The sequence below is a fragment of the Prinia subflava genome, chromosome 3 (assembly GCF_021018805.1).
Source record: "Prinia subflava isolate CZ2003 ecotype Zambia chromosome 3, Cam_Psub_1.2, whole genome shotgun sequence".
Taxonomy (NCBI): Eukaryota; Metazoa; Chordata; class Aves; order Passeriformes; family Cisticolidae; genus Prinia; species Prinia subflava.
Window position 1 is genome coordinate 96,936,870 of NC_086249.1, and position 12,518 is coordinate 96,949,387.

General features: G+C 38.8%; 1 protein-coding gene across 6 annotated transcripts in view; it reads right to left on the reverse strand.

Moving 5' to 3' along the window:
* DMD (dystrophin) overlaps positions 1–12,518 on the reverse strand; it is a 978,378-nt gene that overhangs the window by 29,031 nt on the left and 936,829 nt on the right. For 4 of the 6 annotated variants that reach the window (XM_063392999.1, XM_063392994.1, XM_063392995.1 and 1 more), the window contains 4 exons: positions 9,235–9,371; positions 8,439–8,477; positions 3,935–4,000; positions 2,582–2,647 (listed from right to left, as the gene is read on the reverse strand). In XM_063392999.1, coding sequence (XP_063249069.1) covers positions 2,582–2,647; positions 3,935–4,000; positions 8,439–8,477; positions 9,235–9,371 — 308 coding nt within the window. The remainder of the gene's footprint in view (positions 1–2,581; positions 2,648–3,934; positions 4,001–8,438; positions 8,478–9,234; positions 9,372–12,518) is intronic. The other 2 variants (XM_063392996.1, XM_063392998.1) reach the window with 1 other exon arrangement.

The window sequence follows — 12,518 nt, forward strand, 5'->3', positions numbered from 1 at the left end:
AGAAAAACCCCTGAACTAATGTAATGAAAGGATGTTATTTTCCACTCAGATGCTTGGCTTTTTTTTTCAAATTTAAAAGTGATGTACGCTGTCAGAATACAAATATATTCTGTTTAATACATATGACTTCTTTCTCTATTTCTATTGCCCCTGAAGCTGTCTGGCATCTGAAACAGAAATATCTCTAGAAGAGAAAAGGAAATACAATTCTGAAGACCTCAATCACCACCCAGAACTACAAGGATTATTTTAGGTGTGGTTTAGGTGCTAAGGAGATGCATCCAAGCCCTAAGCAATGGAACTTACACCAGCAGTCACTGAGAAACCATGAAAGGTTTCCCTTGACACCATAAGACAGGGTCAGTAAAAATGACACTGCTGCTGGAGATCTCACAGAACAAAATAATTCAGTCTAGTCAGTCTAGGGTTTTTTCCTGTTATGTTTCTAAACCTGAATTTAACAGGCATTTTGAACAGCTGTTATTGTTCAAAAATTATAATTTTCCTTGTTTTCATTTTGTTCTGAAAATGTTAATGATGCAATTTTATGACTGCAGGAGTGCCAAAGCAATGTAGAGCACATTAACATTAGTTCATAAAAGAGAAGTATTAATTTTTCACAAAAGGAAAGGCTTGCCAGTTCCTAAATTTATACTTTTCATGAAGCATTTCAACTGTGATTTCCTTCAAACCACTGCTTTGCATTTATAAATATTCTTATGGATCATAAGTGAATTAAGAGTGAACAAGTGACATAACTATTGCAGTATAATGTCACATTACAAGCATACTCTTTTTGTGTGATTTTCAGCCTGAACAGATATTTTATACATCACTGCAGTGACACTACATAATGAAATACTTTGTGATATCTAAATATATATGTTGTGTTTTTATTTCCTGCTTTCCTTGTTTCCATCTCTCCCTTTACTTGTACTGATCAGCCAAATAATCCAAACCCTGCAAGAATAACAAATAATACTTAAGCATAATCTGACGAGCAAAACCGAAGTAATTACAGTTGTGAATTCATGTTAAGCTTTCATTTTACTGCAATTTGTATCTATCTGGGTAACATTTCTTCCAAAATTCAAAATGCACAGTTCTATTCTCATTTTAATAGTACAAACTGAAGAATAAACTGGATAGTTAACTTATTAATTGAATCACGCTAATTGAATCCAGTTGATCAAAAAATGAACTGAACAGTAAGACCAAAGTATAAAACAAGAGATTTCTGTGACAAGGACATTGAAATATTTCAGTGAGACAACATAAAATTCCATCTATTAGAGCATTACTACTATCCATAGCAATACAAAATTAACAATGACTTGGAAACAAAGTTTTCATTAGCTGCATGAAACTCTACTGACATTGCAGCTATATTAGTTTTGAGGCATCATTTTAGCTTTCCCCTTTTACCAATATATTAAAACAATGAACTTGGTTCCACAGGATATTTTCTTTCAAAACTGATAGGCAACAATCTTACTAAGTCAAAAGAGAAACTTTTGAAACAAAGAAACAGCTTTATCCTTCCCTCTCCAAGAACATTATGAGATCACAGGCTGAGAATCAACCTCATAAAATGCTACTCATTTGGAATCTCAATTTAAGTGAATGAAATAGCTAGAATTCTGTGTTGTAGAGGACTGCTACAAATTTAATTGTCTGAATTTTTAAAAGAACTCATCCCTTAAACTGTGATAAGGATGAGATCATAGAGAATAGATAAAAACATTTTTAGAGAAATTGGGGTTTTCATATCTGATTGGTTCAGAATCCATGCTATGGCTTCACGGTTTATGAACCAAGATCAAATTTTCAAACACACCCATGATGTAGCTGCTTCTGTGCTGTCTTCAGAAACACTACTCACACTTAGTTCTAAATCATTTTTTTCAGAGAATAAACAAGACCAAGAATATTATCAGAGGAGAACCATAAAGGTTTTCAGTGAGATATCAGATTTAACTGATTCTTAAAATTCAAAACTTTTATTTATAACTCTACATTTAAAGTAATACAATGAATACTTGTCAGTGATCTGTCCAACTTGCATTTTACTACTGCTAGTACTTCGTGGTGGTGATCAGTCCCTCCTGGATTACACTTGCAATGTATTTCAGGGTTTTGTAGACCAAAGATTTCTGTTTAGCCTCACTTATGTTTTGTATGAGACTTTTCCCACACCAACATTTTCTAGCTTGCAGCAATTTAACCATAATTAAGCTTGAACTAAGACAGAAGGGGGCTTTTTGTATCTTTGTCCTTAGGACTCATCAGATGATGACTGTATTTTGAATATGGAAATTATTTCCTGAATATACCAGTAATTTTTGGACAGAAATTAGTAGGTTTAATTTTGAAGGTATCAATCATTTGTTGTATAATTTGGTATTAAGCTATAAGCCACTAATCCAGACACTATGATAGAAGTTGAAAGGACATGAGCACATCATTAAATTGAACCAGATGTGATACATGGCCATGCAAATTCAGCACTACAAAATTTCATTACAAGTTATTAATCTTCCCAAGAAAATACTTATCAAAATCACGGAAACAGCCTACTTACATGCTCTCATTAGGTGAAATACTGTCATTTAGGTAAGAACCATTGGTGTTCTCCATTTCTGCTAGCCTGTGGAAAAATAAACAAGACTCATTAAAACCAATTATGTTTTTAAAAAAATTTGTTAGTTCTAACATTCTGGAAAGAATTAAAGAGCATGATGTTTTTTGATGAATTTGAAATTCAAATTAATTTACACTTGCTGTTGATTACCAAAAGGTTTTGCAATAAGCTATAACAAAAGATTGTTTGTTACAATGGCCTGGCTAAAATCACTTTTAAGTTTTCAGCCCTTTCTCTGAGGTTATATTCCAGCTTCTCTCGATTAATTAATTCCAAAATCAAAGAAAAGCCTTAATATGCCAGGAGATTACACAAATTGCTTTGTACCTGGCAATGTCATTGTCAAAACTGTAACAATCAGTCATTTCTCATTAGTTTTCACACTCAGCCCCTCCTAAACATTGTGAATTGTTCAGAAAAACCTCTTCTGATCAAGTGATACTGGAGAAGAGAAAGAGGCCAGAATAACTATCTTCTATTACCTCAGCCCTTGAATATTTACTTGCTTGATGAAAAAGCATTTTCATATTTGCACAAATAATCCACTTGTTGATTCTTAGGAGCAGTATGAAAGCAGAGAATTGAACTAAAGCAGTGATATATCACTATTTTAACCCTCCAAATCAAGGAAAAATCCTGTTAGTGGTATTTCATGAGGTGAATTAACATTATAATGACACCTGAGATTCATGAGAGTTTGGAGGTGTCTGCTCTTCTCATTTTTACTATTGTATCAGGGTCTATATTAAAAACTAAACCCTATACAGAATCATAGAAGGGTTTGGGTTGGAAGAGGCTTTTAAAGGTCTCCAGTCCAACCCCCCTGCACTGAGCAGGGGCATCTTCCTCTCAAACAGGAGGCTCAGACCCCTGTCCAGTCTGACCTCAAATGTTTTCAGGGATGAGGCATCTACCACCTCTCCGGGCAACCTGCTCCCACCGCTTCATCATCCTCACGGCAAAAATTCCTTCCTTACATCTAGTCCGATGTCCTCTTTTAGTTTAAAACACTACCTCCTGTCCTTCCACCACAGGTCCTATAAAATATCAGCTTAATGAGGGCCCCAAGGGACCTAAAGAGCAATTCTGACCACACAGGCGCTCTGGCACGCAAGTCAGGATGGGCTGGTAAACAGCAACCAGACAATGCTCTTGTAGCCAGAGCCTGGAAAGCAAAACCCCAAATCTTATGTTTCTTTAAGAACTGCTCAGGTAGAGTCTAGCTCTTCTTTTTTTTTTCTTTTTCAAGTGATTTTAGAGAAAGATCTGCCTAATGTCCAGCTGGTCTCATACCTGCTAGCATAATGTTCAATGCGTGAATGAGTATCATCGTGTGAGAGCTGAGGGGACGAGGCAGGCCTATAAGGCAGAAAACACTGATTAATCACAAACAATACCCCTTTAAAAGTAAAAAGACACTTAGCTATGCCTATACCCTCACATCTCCACGCCTTATGCCACGTTTGATAAAAGTCAAGTTAGAACTCCAGGTGCTGCGTGAGCCTCCTCAAGCCATCGGTCAATGTTCTGTGGTGCCACACTGGGGATTTTGACCATTTGCAATCCGTCTGTTGCCACGACTCTTCTTCACACCAACTCCTAAAGAAGCCTTTTCCAAAGGATTTATTCAACCATTTATTCAACCAGAGCCTTCACCCTGGTTTTTCCCTCCACACCTGCCTCCTTCATGGCATTTCTGCTTCACCTGCAGCCCTGCACAGGCTGCCCAAGCCCTGCTGGGAACCTCTCCTCTGCCTCCCACCCTGCTCCAGTGCCTGCTTCCAGCACAGCCCACTTAAAAGAGCCTTTAAGAATTATTCCACGAGCAGCTAGAAATAAATACAAGAAGCATCAAACGTCTGAAATGAGCCTTTAATAACACACTGCAGACACTGATGATTTTGCCTAAGTTCCTTCAAGAATTGCAATCTCAATTGTAGCTCAGTTATACAAGGGGACACTAAATTATGTTGGGTTTTCTGCCTGACAGATGGCATGAAGTCCTCTTCAGTTTTCTGTTGATGAAAACAATTCATAGAACTTTTCTCATCAATTAGAGTATTGTTTCTAAGAACCTCAGCTCTGGAAAATATCAGCATTAAACTGCATTGCCTATGCAGTTCAGACAGCACCTTTTGCTGCCACATGGGATTTAGCCAATCTACATGTATTGAGAGGTGCCAGACTAACAAAAAGTGATGCAGCTTCCCAAACTGTGGCTATTTTATACTTTTGCTAAATTTCAACTGCCCTTTATTCCATCTCTGCCAACTCTCCTTCTGGATCTCCTGACTGAGGAAGGAGTTTTGCCCCATTTTGAATTGTTGTGGTTCAGGCTGGGACTGCCCAAAAGTGATTGTATCACATTACACAACCTGTCAGATTTTGTATTTATTTGTTATAAACCAAAACTGTAATAATCTTCTGGTTTGTAATGGCTCCCATGTCCCAGGAGTTTGACAGTCCTGCTGTAAATCTACTGGACTTCTCAGCTTCCAGGTTTCTAATCAGCCTCCAAAGGGCTCTAGATTAGGATCCTTCTGAATTCATGGAGCTGTATGCTGGATGCACAAAATTTGTCATCATTAGTCATCTCTTCTCACAGAACAGCAAAGTTTTTCCTCTTTAAGACATTATAGGCCAAGTATAAGGAATCTCATTTTGTCTCTGAAATCAGCTTTGGCCTCTACTTTTACTCATCACATATTCAAGCATTATTACAGCACACCAGAGGACAAATACTCAGTTCACAGTTCCTCAGTGCAGCAGAGAATCAGTGGATGAGCAATTGCTCCTCTGACTCAATATTCCACTCTGTGTAAAAATGTGCAGGAAAAGGAGGGCAAAAGGATTCAATTTCTTTAGAGCAGCGGATCATGGACCAAGATAATGATGGTTTTCTGATAAACTGAAGTTTCCCTCATTTTTTTCTATTTTAGTCATACAGCAGATGTTAAGCTGGTCTTTACTGGTACCATCAATGCAAGAAGAGCTCTTGTTTTCAACACACACACAAACACTGATGATAACACTATGCATAGACTAGGAAATATGCATTAAAAGTAGTTTCAATTTTGAGTTGGAACATTCTCTTAGTACCTCTCACCCTGGCATTGCACATTTATTTATACAGTATGAAAGAAGGGACAGCACTTGGCTGGGACCTGCTGGGCAATGAGATGTCTCTTTCTGCAGTACTGCATGGCAAGAAGTCAGGCCTGACTGCATGAATATATCCTTGATGCCTTGAAATTATGCTGCAACTTTAAAAGTGACCAAGTTGTGTAACACATGTAAAAATATGTATTTTTTAAAAGACAACACAACGTTGTGTCACTTGTTGGAACTGATTCTGCTAGCTGCAAGCAGGGAGTAATGATAAAATTCCAGGTTTGGCTCTGCTTCAGAACATACTGCAATGGAGATATACCTCAGACCTTTTTAGAAGTTTGCTTAAGAAAGCAAATCTGCTTGATAAGCACAGCTTTGTGTTGAATTCAGCTGCTCTGAGATACTTTTGCCAGTCTCTGAGCAAACTTGAGAACGACTGTGCTGTATTTTACATTCTCTTAGTGACCACCTGTGCTAGAGCTCACAGTCCTTCCTTTCTGAGCACACATACCCAGCACACCTACTCAGCTCAAACAGTCAGCAGGCAGGCTGAGTGACACAGCCAATATTTAGCCAAGATAACCATCCCTTTTACCAGGGCTCAACAGCTGCCTTGTTCCTGCTGGGGTCTGCAGGAGCAGCCTGGGAATTCTAGTCAAGTCAAGTGGTGACCAGGTGGCAAACACCACCTTCCTGCAATTCCCTGCACCCCCAGAGACCTGGCTGGCAGCATGAGGGTACTTTTCTTTGTTCAGCATTTTAGTTGATGCTTCCTGAAAGTGTAGAAGCAAGTAAATTGTATTTGTATCATTGTATCATCACAGTTCAAGGAAAAAGATACAAATTCTCACAACCTGTGAATGTATCTGGGCAAAATACAGGATAATAAGCAGTAAGAACCATTAACTTCCAACAACAACAAAAATATCTATTTATAAATGGTTCCATGTATACCATGTTGGTGTCAGAACAGCACTAGCATTGCTGAGTGCTGCCAGGTGATGCTTTTCTGAGGCACTTTAAGCAAAACCAGAAAACTGGCATGAGAGCACCAGAAAAAGGCATGAGTGTAGAAAACATGGGAAAGTTTTATGATAACTGGTTTGTCTGCTGAAGCTGGTATCACCCTGTAACCAAGAAACAGCTTTAAACCTGGGTAGCTCAGTAACTTGAACTGCAGGTCAAGTGCTATAGCATGAAGGAAAGAAATAAAGTTAGCTGAACAAAATTAAGGGCGATTCTTTCCAGCCACTATTCATTTCTTATTTTTCTGCTTCCTTGTCAGACCAGATGGAAGGATTATGCTCCAGAAGATACCCGAGTTAATCTGATAAAAAAGTGCAACCTCTACACAAATCCTGCTCCTCAGTGTTTGTCACGTTTTCTCAAGTATTACATGTTAGTTAAACTCCCTGTAGTATATAACAGCAAACCTTTGGTGTGCAGCTATCAGTGTAGGCACACCACAATGTTATTACTATAAGTAACTAGAAATAACCATGTTATGACAGCGTAATTTCATATTATGTCAGACACAGCGATGGCATTCCAGACGAGCCAAGCTTTCTTCGAATGGCACTTTTCTTTGCAATTGTTCTGAAATATAAGGAATCTAGATCCATAGCTGCATCTATAAAAGTGCATCCTCAAGCTCAAAGCCCCTCTGTTTCAGTATGCCTCCAGACTTTTGGCATTCTCTGTGGGTGAATTCTCAGCCATATGAGGTTTGCAGTATTGGATGTGTTTCTTGGTTGCTCAAATTTCCCAACGAAAATTATAAATCAATATTCCAATATATACATTTCACTCTTGTTTATTCTACAAAATGTTCAATGGAGGTGCAAGCCATATACATTTTGCCATATAGAAATATATAAAAAAAATCTATTTATTAGTTTTCTCATTAGTTATCAGTATGTGAATTAAAATTAATCCTTATTTAACATTATTCTAGAAGCATCTGTGTAACACTAGAAGTAGCAAATGCCACAATGGTAAATATATATTCTATCTTTAGTTTATGCTGAGGCTATTACCACAACAGTAAGACAATATATGTTCTGGAGTGGGGCAAGGATGAAAATCTACTCCACAGCTGAAAACCCCTGCTTTTTTAACCTCTGAAAAAATACAGTAAACATTTCCCCATTTCAACCTGCCTTCAGAAATCTGAATGTATCTAAAAGATTGTAATAAATACTCAGTGAGTTCTGGATTAACTCGGTCACTCGAGTGTGCAAGGTTGCACATAAAACCAAATCACAGCTTTATCTGCAGAATTGTGTCACTCCTGAAATTGAATAAAATCTATATCAAGTTCAATCTCTGTCTTTCAAAAAGCATTTAGTATACATTCAGAGGGATGGACACTTATTCAGAAACACAGGCTTTTAAATGACAAACTTTGATAAGCATTAGTAGGTCTGCACGGAACCCCTGTTAATTCCATGAAAAATACATACTCCAGAAAGAGTACACAGTACAAAATCCATGACTGCTGGAAATTCCAGGATTTATCTCATTCTACTCATCTGGGATCAAAACATTCCTTCAGAGAGTGCATCAAAAGAAATAATCATAAAGAAAGAAGGAAATGATCTCATGTAAAACTAAAAGAAATAAAAAGAAAAAGTGAGGGAGCGCAGCAGCAGTAGCAGCAGCAGCACACTTCAGCAAAAGTACTCACGCAGAATCTACTGGCCAGAAGTTGATCAGAGTAACAGGACTGCAAGACAAAAAATGAGGAGGTGAAGAGAAAGGCAGAAGAAACTCAGCAGCAAAATAATTACAGAAAGTTAAAAAAAAAAGAAGTCACAACAACTGAAAAGCAGAAATCCAACAGACCAACATGAATGGCTGTGAAGAGCAACCAACCAAAAAGTGAGAAAAAACCCTTGAAATCTAAAATTTAAAAAGAGAAAGAGCGAGAACAAGCTGCATGCAATTGCCATTAAAGAACTGATTAAATGTGTAAAAAGCCAGAGGGAACTGGGTTAAGTCATTGATTTCTCCATGTGCATCATTACTACTTTTTTTTCATGAAGACATACAAGTCATTTAGTAAGATTAAATTTAAAGGCTGAGAAAAGAAGAAATCATCTAGGAAGGTCACAAACACCATAGCCTAATTAAAAAAATAAAACCAAGGAAAGACATCCGTTTGGAAGAAAATAAAAATTTAATTAATGTATCATTAGCCTCCAAATTGCAATCAAAATTAGAAGTCTGTAAGACTGCCAGTAAGACTGTGAGTATTTTTTTTTCTAACTGAAGCTGAAGTTCCTGTATAAGGACAGGTGAAAGCAGATAAAGGCAATGGCAACTGGAAGCCCAGCTTGTGTTTTCCTGCCAGGCGAGGTAAACAGAAATGAAAGACATAAAGGGGCTTTATGCATTTAGGAAGGGAAAAGAGTTGGCACCAGCTGTGGAGCTCAAATAGTGTACCCAATGAATTGCTACTTAGATACTTCAGAGCTACTCACGTTTCCATGTTGTCTCCCTCCAGGACAGTCTGCACAGGCAGGTAGCCCATTCGTGGGTGCTTTGCAAAATATCTTTTTGTTCGAAATTTGTTTTTTAGTACCTTGGCAAAGTCACGGACGTCTTCTCCCGAAGTTGTCTGAAAGCCACAAATCACAATGAAATCATCTTTTGTGAGGTTGTCACTGATTTTCAGTTGTCCCTTCCTTTGCTGGGTCACTTGGAAGAGCTGTGATCACACCAAGCAGAGCTGCCAACAGCTTGAGCCCAGAACTGCAAACGTTATTTGTCCATCACTGTCACCTTACAATGCACTACACAGACACTGCTAGTGGGGAGGAAGGAGGGAAAGAAAAGGAGTTTCAAACCCCCTGACAGGCTCACGCCTCACCTCAGGTGATCTCAAGAAGACAAGCAATAATTAGACAAATTATTGTCTTTTGTTCACCTGGCTGTGGGGGGACTCTGCCTACTTTTGGTTCAGCATTAAAATGGCTGTAATGAAGGACACACAGCCAGTCCGTGTGTCCAGCTGGGGCTTCACTGTCTGGATCCCGACTCTTGGCATCTCCATCTCATGGACTTGTCATTCTATGAAAGTCTCTAGGTACCTTTTCTTTCCAATTTCCCTCCTCAGCCTTCTGTGCCATTACTATTCTGATCAAAGGGAAACAAAAGCAGGTGAGAGCTGTTGAAAGCTCTCAGATCAGTTATTTCTTCCTGCACCTGTTCAATGTGAAGCCAGCAGCCATTTAAGATCAATACTCCAAGGAGAGAATAATTTGCATGAAGTTTTCTATTCCCTTGCCTGCAGCAGGCTTCCCTAGCTGCTGTAGAGACCAGCAGAGGAGCACAATGTAGATTTAAAAAGACCAGAAAGAGTCAGGAAGAGTTTCAAGGATGTCTGCTGTGAAGATGCAAGACTTACTGAGAGCCTGATGAAGAATCAGGCAATTTTCTCATGAATTTTAATGTAAGACTTCAATTACTTCAGTCAGGCTGCACTCCCTTCTCTGAACCTTGCAGAAACACTAGACCCTGAAGTACTGATCTTTTACAGTAAATTAAGTTCCTCCTGACCCATATAACAATATTGCTTCTCCAATCTATCTAATTTAAAGGAAAGGAATTAGGGAAAAGTTAATCTTTCTGACATCTTTACTGAGTGCTATGCCTTCTGCATAGAGGGGAAAGATGTGTTGGAACCTATCAGTTAAGTCAACCTTCACAGAGCTGCTCTAACACAGATATGTAGATTTTTAAAAGGTACAAAAATTAAGGACACCCTGAAAATATCTGCGGAAAGACTGAAAAATCTTAACAGAAAAGGCAAATAGTATCCCTGTACTTATGACACCTATGAGCTTCATGTAAAGCTGAGAAGAATTTGGCTCCCTTTCTGGTCTGTCTGGCAGGAAAAATCAGTGTAAGCAATGACTGGCAGAGAAGTGACACAGCAGAACCTATGAGCCAGTGCAGCAGCACCTGTATTTTGAAGGAACTGAGATAATGTTTGGTAATATTAAGTATCCCTTCCTTAATCAATCAGAAGTAAAGACATTTGGGGAAGGGAGGGATGAAGTGTGTCCAGACCACCCAGAAGACTCCAGAGAGGAGATTTATTGAGGTGGCTCCCTGCCCATGCCCCTGGAGGAGGGAATTCCCTCTGCTGAATCCCATCTGCAATGCCTGCCAGGAGAGCTCTTAACCAGCTTGTCATCAAGAGAGCACACAGAGCACATCAGCTGGAAACACAGAAAAACTTTTAATATTTAATCTTGGTATAAATAGACTAAGCCCAGCTTTCTGTCCAGTTGTTCACCTGTGCCATTTATGACCACTTATTAATGTCCTGTCTGTTTTTGATGTTGAGAACACTTTCTATTGCATTTGACTGTAATTTGGATTAAGTGTTCTCTGGTACTAGCAATGACATTCTTTGCTTCAGCCTTCCTGGGACTGTTCTGCCCTCTCTCCCCTGAACCTTTTCCATGACAACCAAACAGCAAAATGCTGTGTTTGCACAGAAACATCCTAATCTAGCTGGTACCACAAGAATCCTGAGAAGAAAATATATCTTCCAATGACAACTAAAAGCATCAGGTACCTCTCATACAAACCAACTGCCACTTAAAAAATGTTCAAGGAACACAAGAAAGGCAAAGAAAATGTGATTATTACTTGGACAAGATGATAAACAGAGGCTATTTTCAGTCAAACCTGATTTACTCCAAAGATGTTTTATTACATATGATTTTCAGACTAAAATCATCCATGGGTTGAGCATGTTCCAAAACTATTCTGAAACCAAACTATTTCATAAGGAATAGTTCTTTTTATTCACACAGGAATAGCATTACCACCATCTGACTTTTCCCAGTTTGGTTTAAGAAAGTGCCTTGCCAACCCCCCTGCCCAGACCTCAGCCCCAACAGGAAACCCTGCATGTAGTCAGGTCTATCAGTTCAACACACTTCCTTCCAACAAGGTGGTTTTAATATTTGTGTGTCCCTGTTCGTTAAACACTAACAGAAAAATCATCCTGCATTTCCATCTCAGTCTGTAAGTTTTCTTCTATGCTTTGCCTGAAACCTCTTTAAGTCCTATCTCTTTGAACAATAAATTGAGCTGTGTTGCTTTCTGGAGTAATTGTTACAATTTTTCTGTCTAAATGAAAACTAGGCAACTGCCTTGCCCATATTCTGACACAACCTTTTGCAAGAGAGGGAAAATTATCACATCCCTCAGGTATTTAACATGAGTTCTCAAAACTCCCCTAAGCAGAATTAAAGACTGCAGTGCTCAAAAATTTCTTGATACTAAGAAGGAGGGAGAATAAAAATATCAGAACACTTCAGTGTGCACATTGAATTATTGCAAGGATATTATCAAAGAAGGCATCACATGTCTTGTGTCTGCCAAAATGCATTTTAAGGTGTGAGATTAGTGTGGAAGACTGATAAATTCTCTGCCACCTGCATACTCTTTTTCATTCATTTAGAATGAAAAACATACTTTGGTGGATGTTCAGTCCCCCAGTACTTGGGTAAATTTTTTGTAATAGCAGCAACACAGAAAGGAGTGGGGCTTGCTGTGTGTCACATTCACTTCCCCCTCCACCCCAGTTAATCCTCCTCTAATTCAGCTGGCTGCTTGTGCAGCCAGGCACGGCACATTAGCACGGGTTGCTGGAGTTCAGGGAAAAATCCACTGGCTGTGAATGGTTCTTTATTGTGACCCAGCAAGCTGGACGTGGTGGCAGGTCTCCTGTTCAGCACCACGTTCA